The sequence below is a fragment of the Carcharhinus amblyrhynchos genome, chromosome 6 (assembly GCF_965287045.1).
Source record: "Carcharhinus amblyrhynchos chromosome 6, sCarAmb.v2.hapA, whole genome shotgun sequence".
NCBI classification, from domain to species: Eukaryota; Metazoa; Chordata; class Chondrichthyes; order Carcharhiniformes; family Carcharhinidae; genus Carcharhinus; species Carcharhinus amblyrhynchos.
In genome coordinates, this window is record NC_137329.1 from 86,532,322 (window position 1) to 86,554,768 (window position 22,447).

At 44.3% G+C, this 22,447-nt stretch overlaps 1 protein-coding gene across 2 annotated transcripts in view; it reads left to right on the plus strand.

Moving 5' to 3' along the window:
* The first annotated feature begins 2,160 nt into the window (after positions 1-2,160).
* Positions 2,161-22,447, plus strand: part of dnm1l (dynamin 1-like) — a 59,721-nt gene continuing 39,434 nt past the window's right edge. For both annotated transcript variants that reach the window (XM_080190874.1, XM_080190875.1), the window contains exons 1-2: positions 2,161-2,396; positions 19,642-19,789. In XM_080190874.1, the coding sequence (XP_080047000.1) occupies positions 2,295-2,396; positions 19,642-19,789 (250 nt within the window). In that variant the 5' untranslated portion in view covers positions 2,161-2,294. The remainder of the gene's footprint in view (positions 2,397-19,641; positions 19,790-22,447) is intronic.

A 22,447-nucleotide genomic window follows, 5' to 3' on the forward strand; every position in this document is an offset into this window, starting at 1 on the left:
GCAAGTTGGGGTGGACCCATGTATAGCACTGTTTTGGGTTCAACAGATGTATTGTGTACAATTCTTGGCACAGTACTTCAATCATGTCATTAAAGTATCAATCAGAGCTTCAAACAGTTCACACGCCAAAACCTTGTCCAAATAAATACTGAGACATTGACAAATGAGATCTCAGGATGAACAATTTATTACAACCACTTAAAGATGTCAATCAATCAAACAAAGTCATCAATTCACTTCAGTTTTCAGAATAACCCTTGTTGAGTGATGGCTTTACTCAGAGTTACCCAGTCTAGGTCAGCAAGCATACTTAGTGCAAGTCAGGACAAGCATAGCAGAGGTTTGGATGACCTCAGGTTTAGGAAAATAAAAAATGGAAGTTGGATGGAATAGTCAAGTCTTTAAAGTCTCCTAAGGCATTGTGAGGGTTTTGGCAGTAGATGAGCTGATGCAGAATTGGAATGGGTTAAATATGCACGTGAAAATAGGCAGTGATGGCAAGGCTATACAGTCAGATGTTCATCTCAGGGTCAAATATGACATCAACACTGCAAACAGTCTGGTTCAGTTTTAGTTATGATGTGGAGATGCTGGGGTTGGACTGGGTTAAACCTGTTGGACTTTAATCTGGTGTTGTGAGACTTCTTACTCAGCTTTAGTTGCCAAGGAGAAGGATGGAGTTGGTATTTGGGGACCAGAGTTAGTGGAAGGAACCAAAGACAAAGGTTTTGGCCTTTCCTTTAAGTAACAAGGAAATTTCTACTGACCCAGTATTGGATGTTGGAATAATGGTCTGACACTCCACAGACATTGGAAGGGTCAAGAAAGGTGGTGATGACATACAGATCTGTGATATAAGAGTATATGCAGAAACTGATAGTTTCTGGATGGTGTTATCAGGGGCAGCATGTAGATGTGAAACAGGAGGTGGCACAAGCAATATATGTCCTTGGAGGTTCCCTAAGTATTGGTCTGGGAATGGGAAGAGGAACTATTGCAGGTTAATTTCTCACTGACCTAAGCAACAGGATGAAAGAGAAAAATTAGAGGAGGATAGCCTTGTTAACAAGGCAAAAGCTACAAACAAGTCAAGAAGGATGAAGAAGAAAAGTTTTGCATTGTCACTGTCACATAGAATATGATTTTTGACTTTGATAAGAGCTATTGTGATACTGCGTCATCACTGAAACCACCACTGCAGCTGCAACTTAAGCACATAGCAAGATGCTAATATGTTGTAACAAGTTTGATTCCTGACTCCATTTATGGATGTAACAAAACTCCTTTTGTTGTGTTTGACCAAGCCCACTTGCACAAAATATCTTCAAATACTATGCGTGCAGAGATATAAATGATGTTATTTTCTTTCATTCCATGGAGAAGTAACATTCATTGTTGCTATTCCATTCTAGTTCTGATTTTGTCTACATATTGTGAAAGAAAAGCTTGAGATCTTATGGTCTGTTGTGAAAAATACCTGTTGGACAATTGTAAAAGCTGAAACTCCTGTGCTCCAGTTCTCGGTGTCCACTTACCTGCCTCACTTTCAGCCACTGACCAAGTCAGAAGAAATGGTATGCCTGCATCCTGGTATAAAACACCCAGGTAACTTTCTGATGTACCACAGTATCTGCAGCTCAGATCAAACGTAATAACACGGAGCCAAAGCTCCTTGAGCTGCAGTTATCTGCTAACATTGTCTGCTCCTTGTGTCTGACATCTCTCTTCCTTTCTACCTCCTCATTTAGTTAGAAACCAAATCAAAGTTAGCAAACAAATGTTCTATGATGCTTTAGACACAGTGTATTTTAATCTTGGTACAGATCAAATGTTTTCCATCTTGAGCTTGACATACATTATTTTGGGTTTTATTTAGGAAAAAAAAGTTAAAGAACCTCTTATGAATTAAGGTGAGAATTATCTTTATGCAGTATGGCATCGGCAATAGAAGTTTTATTTATCTAAAAATAACTTGACAGTCACTGGAATATAATTCATAAAGTTGTACAAAATGTTTGTTCCCATATGCAAATCTGTCAAGTCGGAGCTTCCCAACGCCCAGGGTGTGATGGGAGTTGTAGTTTAACTCTGATCAGGAAGTGAACCACAATTCCCGGCGTGCAGTGCCGAGCCAGCGCGTGCGCAGTGGCCACCCCGACGCGTCCTGGAGGCGGCCTGTTGCTCGCCCAGCCCCACCGTCTGCGCCCGGCCGGCCGGCGATGTTGACAGCTTGAAGCGGGGCAATAGTTCCTCGGTGAGAGCCCCCAAGGCCGCTGTCTGTACACCGAGCAGCAATGGAAGCGCTGATTCCAGTCATCAACAAGCTGCAGGAAGTGTTTAACACGGTCGGGGCCGACATCATCCAGCTGCCGCAGATCGTGGTGGTGGGGACACAGGTAGGGAGGCTGGGCGGGCGGGCGTCGACACGTTCTGTTAGGGAGCCCGGGGGGCCGGGAGAAGGGGCAGCAGCTGTGCCCCTCTCTGGGGACTCAGCTCCCTGCGGTTTATTTCATCTGACAATTCGCACCAGTTATGTATTCCCCGCATTGTTTTTAATTTCAGATTTCCAGATAGTGTTTTGTCCCCTGTTTAAAATTTGTTTTACCGGGTTTTAGTGAACACCGCACTTCTGCATTATCTGATTCATGTGCAAAGCGTCCCAAGGCCCGCTGCAAAGGAAGAGAACAAACTGGAGGAGTGATTACTGAAACCCTGTTGCAGAGTTCAGGAGAGGTCTCTGAAGGTTGTTTAGATTTGGAGGAGGTTTCTAAGGGGATGGGGCCACAAAAGATTAGAATGGAGTTGGTTTAAGGGCCTACCGTCGATGGTGAGGCAAAAGGAGAGGTCAGAGTTAGAGGACAGAAGGTTTAATGAAGGAGGAGATCAGATTGCAGAGGTACAAAGGGAAGTGGTAGGGAGCAAAATTGGTAGAGGTAACTCTTCTGGGACTAGAATTAGGAAGACCACGTTAGAGGACAAGGTGATTGATAGAGCATGGTAAGTTTTTGGACTATGGACAATAGAAGGCAGGAAAAAATATTGGAGCAATCAAATTTAGTTGTGAATAATGGAGTGAGTTGAGGCGATAAAGATGGAAGTGGGTAATATTGCAGAAGTGTAAGTAATTTTGGTGATTTAGAGGATGTCTGCTTTGAATTGCAGTTCAAAATCAAACATTTTTATTTTGCTGGAGTGATTGAGAGACAGGATTGGAATCAATGGGAAAGGAACAAGCCAAAATATGTGACTTGATCTTTCAAAAGTCCAGTTGAAGTATGTTAGAATTCATTGTCGTATGAAGAGAGATTGAACACTTTAGGCCTATACTCTCTAGAATTTAGAAGAATGAAGGGAAATCAAATTGAGATGTACATGATGATAAAAGGTATGGATAAAGGTATGGTCTTGTGGGTATTCTAGGACGTGAGGTCATACATAGTCTTAGGATAAGGCATAGAAAATTTAAAACAGAGTTAAGGAGAAACTATTTCTCCCAAAGGGTTGTGAATCTGTGGAATTCGCTAAAAGTGTGATGGGTGCTGGGACAGAGAGTAAATTTAGGAAGGAGTTAGACATATTTTTAAGTGGTAATGGGTTGGAGGGTTATGGGGAGAAGGCAGGAAAATGGGGATGAGGAGCATATGTTGTGATCGAATGGCCGAGTGGACTTCATGGGTCAAATGGCCTAATTCTGCTCCTATATCTTAAGAACTTATGAACTTATTTAAGATTAGATTTCATATAGAAAGAGAAATACTTTGAGGTTGAGCAAACTGGTGAAGTGATGGAACCAAATGTCACCACATTCCAGCCGTACAACACTCCAAGATTCCTGCAGTCCTCTAATTCTGGCCCCTTACTCATCCCGAATTTTAATTGCTCTTTCAGCTGCCAAGGCTGTAATCTCTGGAATGCTCTCCCCAGACCTCTCTACTCCTCTTATTCTAAAGCTTCTTAAATTCGACTTCTCTGAGCAACCTTTTAATTCTCTATCGTAATATCTTCCGATGTATTAAAGTATTAGTTCTTGCACAGTGGAAGACACAGAATGCATACCAAAATAATAGAAAATTAAGAGGCAAGTGAGATAAAGGAACTTCAAACAATCATGATTGCTAGAAAAAGTAGTAGGAAAACTAATGGAATGAAAGGCTGACAAGTCTGCTGGACCTGATTGCTTATGTCCTAAAGTGTTAAAGGAAGGTGGTAAATCAGAGATGATGGATGGTTGCAATCTTCCAAAATTCTCTAGATTTGGGGAAGGCTCCAGTGGAGTGAAAATTGAAAATATAACCCCAATATTCAAGAAAGGAGGGATATAAAAAGCAGGAAACTATAGACCACTTAGTCTAAAATCTGTCATTGGGAAATGTAAGAATCCATTATTAAAGAAGCAGTAACAGGACGTTTAGAAAAATATAATACAATCAGGCAGCGTCAGCATGAATTTGTGAAAGGAAAGTTGTGTTTGACAAATATATCAGAGTTCTTTGAAGATGTAACAAACAGAGTGGATGAAGGGGGACCAGTAGATGGAGTGTTGATATAGTTTCCAAAAGGCATTCAACAAACTTCCACATCAAAGATTTACCAGCCATAATTATTGGCCTGAATAGAGGATTTGCTAACTAATAAGAAACGGAGTTGAATAATTGATCAACTTTAGGTTGGTAAACTGTAACAAGTGGAGTGCATCAGGGATCAGTGCTGGGATTGCAATTATTTATGATCTATATTAATTACTTGGATGAAGTGATCAGTAATATTGGGGCCATATATGCAGACAATGCGGAGATAGACAAGTAGGAAAGCAAGTTGTGAGGAGATAGCAAAGTTTGAAAAGGAATATAGATAAACTGAACAAGTGGGCAAAAAATTGGCAGATGCAGTACAGTGTTGGAAAATGTGAGAAAGTGGCAGGAAGAATAGAAAAGCAGAACATCACATAAATGAAGAGACTACTGAATCCTGTGGTATGGAGGGATCTTGTTATAAGAACGTAAGAAATAGGAGCAGGAGTAGGCCATCTGGCCCTTCGAGCCTGCCCCGCCATTCAATAAGATCATGGCTGATCTGTCATGGCTCAGTTCCACATTCCCGCCCTCTCCCCATAACCCTTAATCCCCTCGCTTATCAAAAACCCGTCAACCCGCGTCTTAAAAATATTTAGCGAGGTAGCCTCCACCACTTCAACGGGCAGAATATTCCAGAGATTCACCACCCTTTGAGTGAAGAAGTTCTTCCTCAACTCCATTCTAAACCGCCCCCCCTTTATCTTGAGGCTGTGCCCCCTAGTCCTACTGTCCTTTCTGAGCGGGAAGAGTCTCTCCACCTCTATCCTATCCATCCCGTTCATCATCTTATACGTCTCAATGAGATCTCCCCTCATTCTTCTAAACTCTAACGAGTACAAGCCTAGTTTATTCAGCCTCTCCTCATAGCTCAACCCCCTCAACTCCGGTATCAGCCTAGTAAACCTCCTCTGCACTCCCTCCAAGGCCAAAATATCCTTGCGTAAGTACGGCGCCCAAAACTGCACACAGTACTCCAGCTGCGGCCTCACCAATGCCCTATACAGCTGCAGCAAGACCTCCCTACTTTTATATTCAATCCCCCTCGCTATGAAGGCCAGTATCCCATTAGCCTTCCTGACCACCTGCTGCACCTGCAGGCTGGGATTTTGCGACTCATGCACAAGGACCCCGAGGTCCCTCTGCACCGTCGCCTGCTGCAGTTTTTCTCCACGTAAGTAATAATCCTTCCTACCATTATTCCTACCAAAGTGGACCACCTCACACTTGCCAACATTAAATTCCATTTGCCGTTTCCTGGCCCATTCGCCCAGCCTATCTAGATCCTTCTGCAGACTCTCCACACCCTCCGCGCAATTTGCCGTTCCACCAATCCTGGTGTCATCAGCAAATTTCGACACCATACACTCGGTTCCCTCCTCCAGATCATCTATATAAATGGCAAATAGCTGAGGCCCCAGCACCGACCCCTGAGGCACTCCACTAGTCACCAACCGCCAATCTGAATAGCACCCATTGACCCCCACTCTCTGCCTCCTATTTGACAACCAGTCCTCTATCCACGCTAACACCCTACCCCCAGCTCCATGTCCCCTGACCTTCTGCAATAACCTCTTGTGAGGTACCTTGTCAAACGCCTTCTGAAAATCAAGAAACACCACATCCACCGGCTCTCCTCTATCCACCGCCCTAGACACGTCCTCATAGAACTCCAGTAAATTTGTCAGACACGACTTCCCCTTAACGAAACCATGCTGCGTCTGCTCTATCTAGCAATTCCCCTCAAGATGCCTCGCTATTTCCTCCTTGATGACGGATTCTAACATTTTACCTAATACACTTAAAAAGTAAGTATACAGGTACAACAATGAAGTAGGAAGATAAATGTTGGTCTTTACCGCAACGGGAATGCAGTATCAAAGTAGGCACGTCATGCTGAAGCTGTACAAGCTATTGGTGAGGCCACACCTAGAATGCTGAGTACAGTTTTGGTCTCCTTTACTTGCTTTGGAAGCAGTTCAGAGAAGATTCACTGGACTGATTCCTGGGATGAAGGAACTGTTTTATGAGGAAACATTGAGTAGGTTGGGCATATACATATTTGTTGAAGTTTAGACAAATGACAGATCATCTTATTGAAATATATAATTCTGAGGAGGCTTGACAGAGTAGATACTAAGAAAATGTTTTCAGTCATTGGGGAGGTCTAGAACTTGGGCAAGTTCAAAATTAGAAGTCTCCCAATTAAGAGTTAAATGGGGAGGAACTTTTTTCTCTAAAGATTATTAGTGTTTTGACTCCTCTTCCCTAAAGAGTATTGAAGACAGGGTCATTATCAAGGTTAAGTGAAACATGTTTGATCAACAAAATAGTTAAGGGCTGGTAGGAATTTGGAATTAAGATGAGAATTGGATCAGAACATAAGAAATAGGAGCAGGAGTAGGCCATCTAGCCCCTCGAGCCTGCCCCGCCATTCAATAAGATCATGGCTGATCTGTCGTGGCTCAGTTCCACTTTCCCGCCCTCTCCCCATAACTCTTAATCCCCTTGTCTATCAAAAACCTATCAACCCGCGTCTTAAATATATTTAGCGAGGCAGCCTCCACCACTTCAACGGGCAGAGAATTCCAGAGATTCACCACCCTTTGAGTGAAGAAGTTCTTCCTCAACTCCGTTCTAAACCGCCCCCCCTTTATCTTGAGGCTGTGCCCCCTAGTCCTACTGTCCTTTCTGAGCGGGAAGAGTCTCTCCACCTCTATCCTATCCATCCCGTTCATCATCTTATACGTCTCAATGAGATCTCCCCTCATTCTTCTAAACTCTAACGAGTACAAGCCTAGTTTATTCAGCCTCTCCTCATAGCTCAACCCCCTCAACTCCGGTATCAGCCTAGTAAACCTCCTCTGCACTCCCTCCAAGGCCAAAATATCCTTGCGAAAGTGCGGCGACCAAAACTACACACAGTACTCCAGCTGCGGCCTCACCAGTGCCCTATACAGCTGTAGCAAGACCTCCCTACTTTTATATTCAATCCCCCTCGCTATGAAGGCCAGCATCCCATTCGCCTTCCTGACCACCTGCTGCACCTGCAGGCTGGGTTTTTGCGACTCATGCACAAGGACCCCGAGGTCCCTCTGCACCGTTGCATGCTGCAGTTTTTCGCCATGTAAGTAATAGTCCTTCCTACCATTATTCCTAGTCTGCAGAAGGATCTAGATAGGCTGGGCGAATGGGCCAGGAACTGGCAAATGGAATTTAATGTTGGCAAGTGCGAGGTGGTCCACTTTGGTAGGAATAATGGTAGGAAGGACTATTACTTACGTGGCGAAAAACTGCAGCAGGCAACGGTGCAGAGGGACCTTGGGGTCCTTGTGCATGAGTCGCAAAAACCCAGCCTGCAGGTGCAGCAGGTGGTCAGGAAGGCTAATGGGATGCTGGCCTTCATAGCGAAGGGGATTGAATATAAAAGTAGGGAGGTCTTGCTGCAGCTGTATAGGGCATTGGTGAAACCGCAGCTGGAGTGCTGTGTGCAGTTTTGGTCGCCGCACTTACGCAAGGATATTTTGGCCTTGGAGGGAGTGCAGAGGAGGTTTACTAGGCTGATACCGGAGTTGAGGGGGTTGAGCTATGAGGAGAGGCTGAATAAACTAGGCTTGTACTCGTTGGAGTTTAGAAGAATGAGGGGAGATCTCATTGAGACGTATAAGATGATGAACGGGATGGATAGGATAGAGGTGGAGAGACTCTTCCCGCTCAGAAAGGACAGTAGGACTAGGGGGCACAGCCTCAAGATAAAGGGGGGGCGGTTTAGAATGGAGTTGAGGAAGAACTTCTTCACTCAAAGGGTGGTGAATCTCTGGAATATTCTGTCCGTTGAAGTGGTGGAGGCTGCCTCGCTAAATATTTTTAAGACGCGGGTTGACGGGTTTTTGATAAGCGAGGGGATTAAGGGTTATGGGGAGAGGACGGGAATGTGGAACTGAGCCATGACAGATCAGCCATGATCTTATTGAATGGCGGGGCAGGCTCGAAGGGCTAGATGGCCTACTCCTGCTCCTATTTCTTATGTTCTTATGTTCAAAGTGGACAACTTCACACTTGCCAACACTAAATTCCATTTGCCAGTTCCTGGCCCATTCGCCCAGCCTATCTAGATCCTTCTGCAGACTCTCCACACCCTCCGCACAATTTGCTGTTCCACCAATCTTGGCGTCATCAGCAAATTTCGACACCATACACTTGATTCCCTCCTCCAGATCATCTATATAAATGGTAAGTAGCTGAGGCCCCAGCACCGACCCCTGGGGCACTCCACTAGTCACCAACCGCCAATCCGAAAAGCACCCATTGACCCCCACTCTCTGCCTCCTATTTGACAGCCAATCCCCTATCCACGCTCACACCCTACCCCCAACTCCATGCCCCCTAACCTTCTGTAATAATCTCTTGTGCGGCACCTTGTCAAACGCCTTCTGAAAATCAAGAAACACCACATCCACCGGCTCTCCTCTATCCACCGCCCTAGACACGTCCTCATAGAACTCCAATAACTTCGTCAGACACGACTTCCCCTTAACGAAACCATGCTGCGTCTGCTCTATCAAACAATTCTCCTCAAGATGCCTCACTATTTTCTCCTTGATCACGGATTCTAACATCTTACCTATAACAGACGTTAAACTAACTGGCCTATAATTCCCTGGCTTTTGCCTGCCACCCTTCTTAAACAACGGCGTAACATTAGCTGTTTTCCAATCTTCCGGCATTTCCCCGGAATCCAGCGATGTTTGGAAAATAATCACCAAGGCATCCACCATCACCTCTGCCATTTCTTTCAGAACCCTTGGATGCATTCCATCCGGTCCTGGGGACTTGTCCACAATCAGTCCCTCCAGTCTGTCGAGCACTGCCTCTCTAGTAACAATAATGTCATTCGGGCTGTCCACTCCTACCACCTTTCCATCGCTAACACCCGGCAAACTATTCACGTCCTCCTCCGTGAAGACTGAAACAAAAAAGTTATTCAAGGCCTCAGCCATTTCCCCATCCCCTACCACTGAGCCCCCCCTCTCATCCTCTAAGGGTCCAACGTTCACCCTAGCCAGCCTCTTCCTTTTTATATATTTAAAAACACTCTTACTATCCTTTCTTATATTAAGCGCTAGCCCAGTTTCATAGTTTCTCCTACCCTTCTTTATCAACTTCTTTGTCATTCTTTGTTGATGTTTAAACCTCTCCCAATCCTCTTAACTCTGAACGCATCCGCTTTTAATTTAACACTTTCCTTCACCTCCTTCGTTATCCACGGCTGAGTATCTCTCCTCCTACGATCCTTTTTAACCATCGGAATAAATTTCTGCTGAGCACCAAGAAAGATCTCCTTAAAGATCCTCCACTGTTCCTCAGCAGACCTACCTTCCAATGTGCTCCCCCAATCAATATTCGCCAATTCCTCTCTCATCCTATTGTACTCCCCTCTGTTCAAACAAAGGACACGTGTCCGGGAACCCACTTTCTCCTCCTCCATCTGCATCAGAAACTCCACCATATGATGATCACTCTTCCCAAGAGGATCCTTCACCACAAGGTCCCTAATTCTACCTGCCTCATTACATAACACCAGATCCAAGATAGCTCGCTCCCTCGTTGGCTCCAACACACACTGTTCAAGGAAACGATCCCGGCAGCATTCCAAGAACTCTTCCTCAAGCCCACTGCGTCCAACATGAGTCAACCAATCTATATGTAGATTGAAATCCCCCATAATTATCACCGTTCCATTCCTGCACGCCGCATTTATTTGCGCGTTAATAGCCCGCCCCACCTTCAGATCATTATTTGGGGGCCTATAGACGACACCCACCAGCGTTTTCCTCCCTTTGCTGTTCCTAATCTCCACCCACAACGATTCCACTTTCTGCTCTTTGGCTCCTATATCATCCCTTACTACAACCCTGATGCTATCCTTAATCAGCAGAGCTACGCCCCTTCCCTTTTTCCTCCTGCCTATCCTTCCTAAACACTTGATACCCCTGTACATTCAGCTCCCAGTCCCTGTCACCCTGCAGCCACGTCTCTGTAATGGCCACCAGATCATATCCACTTGTGCTGATCTGCGCCACCAGCTCATTCACTTTATTCTGAATGCTTCGTGCATTCAGATGAAGTGCCTTCATCCCAGCCTTCACCTGTACCCTATTTGCTGGAACGCCACCAACCTTACTCACGCCCTCCCTTTATTGGGGCATCCTTGGCCTCTTCCTGTACCTGTACCCTCTCCTTTACTTTCGACCCTGTAATTCAGTCGTAGTCTTGAATGACAGAGTAAGTTTGAAAGGTCAAATGACCCATGCTTCCTATTATTCTAATGAAATTGTTTGAAAACATTCCTATGAAGCACTTTGGAATGTTTTTACTATGTTGAGAGTATTACATAGATTCAAGTTGTTGATGTTGACCTGAGAAGCTAGTGACTGGTTCTTTACTTGAACGTTTGCGGCCCTGAAGTGATGGTGTGGCAGGAATTTTAATTATGAGGATGCTGCAAGAATGTTAATTGAGGATTTCAGGATACATACTGAGAGGGTGTGTGGTTCAAGTGGAACATTGGCAGTAATGGTGTTCCTACAAGAAAGCTTTGATTATTTTTCTGAATGATAGAATTTTTGTGTGGGGAGCTGAGGTGTGGAAGTCACTTTGCTAATAAATTTCAATGGCACATAGAATTTATTGAATCCATACAGTGCAGAAAGAGGCCATTTGGCCCATCAAGTTTGCACCGACTCTCCGTAAGGGCATCTTACACAGGCTTATGCATCTCTAGCTCATGGGAGGAAACTGGAGGAAATCCACACAGACATGGGGAGACTTTGTGGAGCTTGCACAATCACCCAAGGCTGGAATTGAACCTGGATCCCTGGTGCTGTAAGGCAGCATTGCTAACCACTGCGCTATCATGCCGACGTTGCATATTGTAAATTATTACAGATATGATGCATATGATTGAGGTGGATGTTTTGAATGGGGGAGTGGAACACTGATCAAGTGCACTGCTTTGTCCAGGCTACCATTGAGTTCCTTAAGTGTGGCTGTGGCTATCCATTCCCGGCAAACATTGAACATTCTGTATCACAGTCGTATTTTAAGCCTTGTCGATAGAGAGGTTTTGAGGGTGCCAGAGATGAGCCACTTGTCACAGAGTACTCAGTCTTTGCCTGTTTCCTGAGCAATGTTGTTGATATGGTTGGTCATCTGTTTGACTGTGACATGAATGGTGAGGGACTTGCCAGTTGTACGATTTAAGGTCCAGGAGATGGATATACTTTTGAAATAACAGCAGAGACTGCTGAAACATTCACCCAGGTTAAGCAGCATCTCTGAAAAGAAATTGTTAACTTTTCAGGTTGATGACTCTTCATCAGACCTCGTGAAAAGTCATTGATCTGAAGCAGCAGTTCTGTCCATTTTCTAATATTTATGTTGTGCAAATATCATCTTGCATTTGACAACCAAGGCCTAGACATTGTAAATATCTGGCTGCAGACCAATATGATTTGCTTCTTTGTTGAAGGAAATGATAACCTTTGCGAAATTTGTAGCCCCAGTGCTTAGGAGGCCACAAATGAATTAATTGGCCAAGGACATTTCCATGAAGAACTTTATCCAATGATGTCTTGGAATATGGTGATTGACTTCCTTGAACAAAATCATCTTCCTTTCTATCAAAGATGGTTCTAACCATTCAAGGGTTTTAACCCCCATTGGTTTTATTTTTGGTCAGGTTCCTTGGTTCAGTCAGTTGCATTCTCTTTTTGTGTGGATCCGGCTGTGGTGTGGGCAGGAACTGACTGGTTCTGTCAGAACTGAGCCTGAAAGTTGGTAAACATGATAGTACAGTACTACATACATGTAGCATGTGCTACTATTGTTGAGTCATTCCACCACCTTATTTATTGTCTGGAAGAGGTTGATGGAGTGGTACTATAACTGAGCTACATTTATACTGTTTCTTGTCAGTGGCACATATGAGGGAAATTTTCCTTATAGTCAGATGCCAGATAACTGTGCTGGAATAGCTACATCTGTTCTTCCTCAACAGTTCATGGGGGTCACCTTGTACTGGTACTGATTGTCTGTTTGAGAAGACATTGAATCTCCAGCCTGCTGTTACACCTGATGATTTGGAAAGGGGAAATCCCATTACTGTTGCGTGCTCTTGACTTTTTGTAAGTAGGCTTATAAAATGCCATATCAGAAATATAGCTAGAAGTAAAATACATAATAACTCTTAAAAGTGAATAAACATTTTGAAAGGGAAGTTTAAGACAACAGAATTGAAAGAGACATTAAGCCAACTAGGCATAATGAGTTGGTGGCCTCTTTCCTCACCATCACACTCTGTGATCCTTATTGCTGTATATGAGCAAAAGAGGACATCAACAATTAGTTTGTCTTAGAGGAATATCCAACCACATACTCCTGATATGGTAAGCTCACAGAAAAGAAAACCATCCCCCTAATTACAGAAATCCGGGCAAGTGGCAAGCTGAGAGATTGGAAACTGGGATCTCTTACTAAAATTATGTACGTTCCAAACATAATAGTAATTATGAAGTGAATACATGATCAAATGTATGAATGAAAATGATAAGTAATTTTCTAATTGGTCATCTTAATGAAAAGAGACTTTGCGTATCTCTACTTGTCAATATATTATCAACTCAAACTCTGAACAGGGAAGCAGCTTGGACTGGAGTAATCCTGATCACTTAGGAACAAAGCTCCATATACCGACCTTTGCTGCACTTGCATGACAAAATCTTGAAACCTCCAATTGTCACAATATCTGCTGTCTTTTGAACAAAAGGGTACCAGATTTCCTCTACTATTTGTGTGCAAAGAAACAATCCCAGTCTGTAACTTGTGGAAAATCCCTCTCAAAAGCATTCCAGTTACCTCAGGAAGTGGCCCTTATACAAACTGAAGATATGGTGACAAGTAGTGTCACTGCAAACAACAACTTCCATCTTATTATAGTTGACCTTTCTTTACTGCCCTTCTATCAGATTCAATAATACAAATCAGATTGTGACTAATAAATAAACTTTAACTTTATCTCCTAGTTACCAGTTCAATGGTCAGTGAAAATAGTTAATTCCTATTTAACTCTTCATCATGAAGAGTGCTACTTCCTCCTGAATTGGTTTATACTCCTACATGCTTCTGGATCAGGAGATTCCGAATTCATGTCCCAGCCTAGGACTTGATCATAAAAATCAAGGCTGATTGTAAGAGCAATATTGATGGTGTAGTGCACTATCTTTTGGGTGAGGCATTAAACTGAGGCCTCATCTATGTACTCGGGTTGATGTAAAAGATCCCTTGGCACTATTTAAAGTGTAGGGATGCATCCCTGGTGTCCTGGCCAATATTTATCCCTCTGTCAACATCACAAAAAACAGGTAATCACTTTCAGCTGTGTATAAATTGGCTGCTACATTTCCTGTATTACAGCAATAACTACAGTTCAAAAGTATCTCAATGGCTGTAAGTGCTCCAAGACATCTGGTCATGGAAAGTGCTATATAAATGCAAGTCTGTTTGTCTTTATGGAATCTTAGTAAATCTCTGCAGTAGCCAGTCCAGTCTACCCAAAATAGGCCACAATATTTTAATTTTGATCTAACCAAATCTAAAATAAATGATTACATTAAAATTTAGTGCTGGTGAAAGTGTTGAAATTATACAGAATGATCCTTTAGAACTGAGGTGAGGAATTTCTACAGCCAGAGGTAGTGAATCTCTGGAATTCATTGCCGCAGAAGGCTGTGGAGGCTAAGTCATTGAGTGTATTTAAGACAAATAGGTTCTTGATTGGTATGGGGATCAAAGATTATGGGGAAAAAGTGGGAGAATGGAGTTGAGAAACGTATCAGTCATGATTTAATGGAGGAGCAGATTTGATGGGCCAAATGGCCTATTTCTGCTCCTGCATAAGAACGTAAGAAATAGGAGCAGGAGTAGGCCATCTAGCCCTTAGAGCTTGCCCCACCATTCAATAAGATCATGGCTGATCTGAAGTGGATCAGTTCCACTTTCCCACTTTCTCCCCATAACCTTTAATCCCCTTGTCCGTCAAAAACCTATCTGCCTGTCCTTTCTGAGCGGGAAGAATCTCTCTACCTCTGCCCCATCCATCCCTTTCATTATCTTATATGTCTCTATAAGATCCCCCCTCATTCTTCTAAATAGGAGCAGTATTATCTTTTATTTCTGGATCATGAGGTTCTGGATTCAATCCTCAGTCCAAGACTTGAGCACAAAAATCAAAGCTGACACTGAGAACAGTATTGATGGTGTTGTGTACTGTTTTTCACTGAGGCGTTAAAGTGAGGTCTCGTCTGCCTTCTTGACTGGATGTAAAATATGGATTCTGGAGTTGTTTAAATGTCCATTCATGTCTTGGTGCAGCAGGATTGCATGGTTTAGATCTGATCTGTTGATTGTGGGATAGCTTTTGCATGATGCTCCCACTGTTTGGTATGCAAGTAGCCCTGTGTTGTAGCTTCACCAGACTAACACCTCACTTTACCTAATCTGTGCTGCTCCTGACTTGCTGTTTTGCTATGAAGGCCAACATAGCATTTGTGTTCTTTACTGCCTGCTGCACCCACATGCTTACCTTCAGCAACTAGTGTACGAGGACACCTAAGTTGCCTTGCACTCTTCCCTCTCTTGATTTATAGCCATTTCTTCCTGTTTTTTTTCTACCAAATTGGATAACCTCACATTTATCCACATTACACTGTATCTGTCATGCATTAGTAAGTAGTTTTTTCCCTCTTGTTGGTTCCCTCACCATGTGCCACAGATCTAATCTAGCACTATGTCCTTTAGGATTTGGCCTGCTCTTGTAATTCGTGGTACCACCAAACTACGTTCTGTGCTGTTGCCGTTATCAGTACTTCCTCTAAATGGTATTCAACACAGAAGTATTGATTGATCAGTTGAATGGACTCAGGGGAGGTCAGATGGTAGGAAGTTGTAATTATTAATCATTCCTTGACTATATTTGACATAATGTCATGAGAGTTCATAGGGCAGCTCTGTCCTGACTGTGTACCCTGTGCTGCCACTGTTGCTTGACAGCCAGCTGTCAGTAAGGTAGGCTTCTCAGAGTAAATACTACTGGGTTTGCTGTTGTCATTTCCAGTGCCTAGGTTTGAGGCGGGGTGATCCGTTTGCCTTCATTCCTTATCTTTTCTGTAGCAGCTTGATGCAACAGAGTGGCTTGTTAAGCTGTTTCAGTGGGCATTTAAGAATCAGCCATATTACAGGAGCCATATTTAGGCTAGACCAGGTTAGCAGATTTCCTTCTCTAAGGGACATTAGTAAGCCAGGTGGATTTTTACAACAGTTAATAAAGAACGCTATCGCTGGTCTAGTTTTTTAGTTCCAGATCAGTTCATTGAATTTAAATTCCACCACTTACCATGATTAGATTTGAACCTGTTTCTCTATCATTAGCCTGGGCGTCTGTCCAGTGATATTACCACTGCACCACCACCTCTCCACATTTGTTTTCCTCAATTCTGTCGCTTATCATCTACAAGTCATAATTACTTATTTGTCTGGCTAAAGTAAACCAAATAAAAGATGCCATTTAATCCGAGATAATCAGCATGGTTTTGTGAGAAGTAAGTCCTGCCTCACAAATGTGATTGAATTCTTTGAGGAGGTAGCTAAGTATGTAGACGAAGGTAGAGCAGTGGATGTTGTATACATGGATTTTAGTAAGGCGTTTGATAAGGTTCCCCATGGTAGGCTCATGAAGGTGAGGAAATGTGGGATAGAAGGAAATTTGGCTAATTGGAAAGTAACTGGCTGTCTCATAGAAAGAAGACTCACAATGTCAGGTTAAAGTCCAACCAATTTATTTGGTAGTAATTTGGTAGCCGGATATTAAAGATAGAAGGATGGTAGGAGTTGAGGGCCTGAATGCGATTACTGTCACTAAAGAGGTAGTGCTGGATTGACTAGCGGGACTGATGGTGGACAAGTCCCCAGGACCGGATGGGATGCATCCCAGGGTTCTGAAGGAAATGGCAGAGGTGATAGTAGATGCCTTAGTGATTATTTACCAAACTTCGCTGGATTCCGGGGAAGTGCCGGAAGATTGGAAAACAGCTAATGTTACATCGCTGTTCAAAAAAGGTAGCAGGCAAAAGGCAGGGAATTATAGGCTGGTTAGTTTAACGTCTGTTGTTGGAAAAATGCTGGAATCTGTCATCAAAGAAATAGCGAGGCACCTAGAGAAGAATTGTTTGATAGAGCAGATGCAGCACGGATTCATTAAGGGGAAGTCGTGTTTGACAAATTTATTGGAATTCTGTGAGGATGTGACTAGTGCGGTAGACAGAGGGGAACCGGTGGATGTGGTGTTTCTCGATTTTCAGAAGGCGTTTGATAAGGTGCCGCACAAAGGGTTGCTTCAGAAGGTTAGGGGGCATGGAGTTGGGGGTAAGGTGTTAACGTGGATAGAGGATTGGTTGCCTAATAGGAGGTAGAGAGTTGGTATCAATGGGTGCTATTCTGGTTGGCGGTTGGTAACTAGTGGAGTGCCCCAGGGATCGGTGCTGGGGCCTCAGCTATTTACCATTTATATTGATGACCTGGAGGAGGGGGCTGAGTGTAGGGTGTCGAAATTTGCTGATGACACAAAGATGAGTGGAAAAGCAAATTGTGCGGAAGGTGTGGAAAGTCTGCAGAGGGATCTGGATAGGCTGAGCAAGTGGGCGAGGATCTGGCAGATGGAGTACAATGTTAGCAAGTGTGAGGTTATCCACTTTGGCAGGAATAATAGGAGGGATTACTATTTAAAGGGCAAAAAGCTGCAGCATGCTACGGTGCAGAGGGACCTGGGGGTCCTTGTGCATGAGTCGCAAAAACCCAGTCTGCAGGTGCAGCAGGTGATCAAGAAGGCGAATGGGATGCTGGACTTTATAGCGAGGGGGATAGAATATAAAAGCAGGGGGGCCTTGCTGCAACTTTACAGGGCACTGGTGAGGCCGCAGCTGGAGTACTGTGCGCAGTTTTGGTCGCTGCACTTGCGCAAGGATATTTTGGCCTTGGAGGGAGTGCAGAGGAGGTTCACTAGGCTGATACTGGAGATGAGGGGGTTGGACTATGAAGAGAGACTAAACAGACTGGGTCTGTACTTGTTGGAGTTTAGAAGGATGAGGGGGGATCTTATTGAGACGTATAAGATAATGAAGGGGATGGATAGGGTAGAGGTAGAGAGATTCTTCCTGCTCAGAAAGGTAGCAGGACTAGAGGGCACAGCCTCAAGATAAGGCGGGGGAGCAGTTTAGAACGGAGTTGAGGAGGAACTTCTTCACTCAAAGGGTGGTGAACCTCTGGAATTCTCTGCCCGTTGAAGTGGTGGAGGCTACCTCGCTAAATATATTTAAGTCACGGGTAGATAGGTTTTTGGTAGGCAAGGGAATTAAGGGTTATGGGGAGAAAGCGGAAAAGTGGAACTGAGCCACTTCAGATCAGACATGATCTTATTGAATGGCGGGGCAGGCTCGAAGGGCTAGATGGCCTACTCCTGCTCCTACTATTTATGTTCTTATGTTCTAAACCCACAAGCTTTCGGGGTTTGCCCCTTCATCAGGTGAGTGGAGAGTTCCGGTCTCAGACAGAGTATATGACAGCACACACATGCTCTGTCTGAGACCAGAACTCTCCACTTGCCTGACGAAGGGGCAAATCCCGAAAGCTTGTGGGTTTGCTATCAAGTAAACTGGTTGGACTTTAACCTGCTGTTGTGAGACTTTGTACTGTGTTTACCCCAGTCCAATGCCGGCATCTCCACATTATGTCTCATAGAAGACAGAGGATGGTGATGGAAGGAAAATTTTCAGACTGGAGGCCAGTTACCAGCGGTGTACCACAGGGGTCAGTGCTGGGTCCTCTGCTATTTGTGATATGACTTGGAAGAGGAGGCTGAAGGGTGGGTTAGTAAATTTGCTGATGACACCAAGATTGGTGGAGTAGCAGATGAGATGGAGGGCTCTTGCAGGCTGCAAAGAGACATTGATAGGATGCAGAGTTGGGCAGAAAAATGGCAGGTGGAGTTTAACCCTGATAACTGCGAGGTGATTCATTTTGGTAGGACAAACTTGAATGCAGATTACAGGGTCAATGGCAGGGTTCTGAGGAATGTGGAGGAACAGAAAGATCTTGGGGTTCATATCCACAGATCTCTGAAGGTTGCCACTCAAGTGGATAGAGCTGTGAAGAAGGCTTATAGTATGTTGACGTTTATTAACAGGGGTTTTGAGTTTAAGAGCTGTAGGTTATACTGCATCTATACTGGACCTTGATGAGACAACATTTGGAATATTGTGTGCAGTTCTGGTCACCTCATTATAAGAAGGATGCGGAAGCATTGGAGAGAATGCAGAGGAGATTTACCAGGATGCTGCCTGGTTTGGTCTTATGAGGAAAGGTTGAGGGAGCTGGGGCTTTATTCTTTGGAGCGGAGGAGGATAAGAGGCGACAATAGAGGTTTATAAGATGATGAGGGGGATAGATAGAGTGGACGTGCAGAGACTATTTCCTCGGGTGGATGTAGCTGTTACTCGGGCATAGCTGTAAGGTTCTTGTAGAAGATACAGGAGGGATGTCCGAGGTTGATTCTCCACTCAGAGAGTGGTTGGGGTGTGGAATACACTGCCAGCTGTGATAGTAGAGTCGGATGCTTTAGGGACTTTCAAGCGGTTATTGGATAGGCGGGTGGAGCACATCAGAATGATAGGGAGTGGGATAGCTTGATCTTGGGTTTAGACATAGTTTGGCACAACATTGAGGACCGAAGGGCCTGTACTGTGCTGTACTGTTCTATGTTTCTATGAAAGAGATGTTGATCCTGTCACTGGAATTGGTCTCAAATTTCCTGCAGTATCAGATGGAAGATGTATTGCTTCTACAGCGTATGTTTCTCCCAAAAGCCAGTGATAACAATTGGAGCAAGTCCTTGTATGCCACGATCTTGTATTTTGTACTTCTTTTTAACAGATTGTTTCTGTTCTCCAATTCATGACAGAGCAGTGGAAAAAGCTCAGTGCTGGAGAGTCTGGTGGGAAGAGATTTGCTCCCCAGAGGTACTGGTATTGTCACTCGAAGACCATTGATTTTGCAGTTAGTGAATGTTTCCCCCGAGGAACAGCGGAAAGGAGCTGGAGATGATGATGGTATGTTTTTTTTCCTAATTTGTGTTGTATTAATTTACGTAAAGTTTGCTCCCATCTTGATTTAGGGCAGAGATGTGAGAATAATGATGCTGACCTTATACAATTATGCTATGCTGAACGCCAAACTCTCAAAAGTTCAAAACCTAATCTGGTAGTTTTCCTGCAGTTTTCTCTTTCTGTATGGCTGCAATTGGAAACTAAATAGCTGAAAAATCTGAAAAGTATCCTACCACTGATACTATTACTTGAATGACACAAACAACATGCATCCTCCAATTCACTAAGGGTAATGGCACTGGAGATCCGCAGGTTAGTTCAGATTCTGTTAGTTGTTTGCTTGAAATTGAATCTAAGTTATTAAAGTTAAGTATATTATAAGTATTTCTGCAGTGTAGTCAAAGAATTTGAGCACATTATCAGTTGAAACAATTAAATAAGTTAAAAGCATTTTCGCGGGCTTTTTAGTGTGTAGTAAGAACTTACCTTGTAGAACTGTTTAAATCATTTAAAAGCATTTTCGCGGGCTTTTTGTGTTTACCACTTTAAGAATTCAAAGGGAGTGGATAGCAGGGATTTGTGGGTAAGCAGGCTTTTAAACAGTGCCAGGTTTAAAAGGAGGCCTGGTGTAGACAGCGGGCAGCAGAGTGAGAGGGAAGCAGAGTGAGCTATTAGGGCTTAGGAACAAAGGGTTTTGGAGAAAAGGGCCAGATAAGTTTGCGTTGAAATCGTTCAATATTACTACAGGGAATAATGGAGGGGCATGTGATGTGCTGTTTCTGTACGATGTGGGAGCTGGTGGACCCCAGGGTCCTTCCCAGTGACCATGTCTGCAGTAAGTGCTGGTTGCTGGAGGAGCTCCAGCTCAAGGTAGATGAGCTGGCCTCTGAGCTACAGACACTGAGGCTCATCAGGGGGAGAGAGGGTGCCATTGACAATGGGGTGCAAGAGACATCCACCCCCCCCCGAGACGGGCTAACTCTAAGGGTCAGAAACAGGAGGGGGCTGCTGAGAGGAGGAAGGAGGGTGGGGACCAAATGCCTCAGCCTCTCAATCTGCATAACAGGTTTGAGGTGCTTGCTTCCAGTGTGGACAAGAACGAGGGCTGTGAGGTTGGTGAGCAAACTGCACACAGTACAGTGATGCAGACACAAGACATAGACAAAGAGAAGGTGAAAAGGAACGTAGTAGTAATTGGGGATAGTGTGGTTAAGGGTGGTGACACTGTCCTTTGTCACAATGACAAAGTGCACAGAAGGGTGTGTTGTCTGCCTGGTGCTCGGGTCCAGGATGTCGCATCTGGGCTGCAGAGGAACCTGGAGTGGGAGGGTGAGAATCCGGTCGTTGTAGTACTTGTGGGTGCCAGCGACATAGGCAAAATGCGAACTGAGGATCTGGGGAGGGAGTATGAAAAGCTGGGAATGGAATTAAAAAGTAGAACCGACAAGGTGGTTACCTTGAACCGAGTGCAGACGGGCGTAGGGTTGATAAGATTAAGGAAGTGAATGGGTGGCTCAGGGATTGGTATGGGAGGAATGGGTTTGAATTTATGGGGCATTGGCACCAGTATTGGGGTAGGTGGGACCTGTTCGGGTGGGGTGGGCTGGTCTGAACCGTGCTGGGACCAGAGTCCTGGTGAATCGTGTAAATAGGACTGTAGATAGGGCTTTAAACTAATTGGGGGGGGGAGGGTGTGAGGGTAGGTGACATTACGGGGTCTAAAGTAAAGGAGAGGGTACAGTTAAGGGAAGAGGCCAAGGATGTCCTAATAATAAAGGGAGTAGGGGGCGTGAGTATGGTTGGTGGCGTTCTGGCAAATAGGGTACAGGTGAAGGCTGGGATGAAGGCACTTTATCTAAATGCATGAAGCATTCGGAATAAAGTGGATGAGCTGGTGGCGCAGATGAGCACAAATAGGTATGATCTGGTGGCCATTACAGAGACATGGCTGCAAGGTGACAGGGACTGGGAACTGAATGTCCAGGGGTATCAAGTGTTTAGGAAGGATAGGCGGGAGGAAAAAGGGGGAGGCATAGCTCTGCTGATTAAGGATAGCATCAGGGTTGTAGTAAGGGATGATATAGGAACCAGAGAGCAGAAAGTGGAATCGTTGTGGGTGGAGATTAGGAACAGCAAAGGGAGGAAGACGCTGGTGGGTGTCGTTTATAGGCCCCCAAATAATGATCTGGAGGTGGGGCGGGCTGTTAATGCACAAATAAATGCGGCGCGCAGGAATGGAACGGCGATAATTATGGGGGATTTCAATCTACATATAGATTGGTCGACTCATGTTGGACGCGGTGGGCTTGAGGAAGAGTTCTTGGAATGCTGCCGGGATAGTTTTCTTGAACAGTGTGTGTTGGAGCCGACGAGGGAGCGAGCTATCTTGGATCTGGTGTTATGTAATGAGGCAGGTAGAATTAGGGACCTTGTGGTGAAGGATCCTCTTGGGAAGAGTGATCATCATATGGTCATCATAGGAGGAGAGGTAATCAGCCGTGGATAACAAAGGAGGTAAAGGAAAGTGTTAAATTAAAAGCGGATGCGTTTAGAGTAGCTAAGAGCAGTGGGTGAGAAGAGGATTGGGAGAGGTTTAAATGTCAACAAAGAATGACAAAGAAGTTGATAAAGAAGGGTAGGAGAAACTATGAAGCTGGGCTA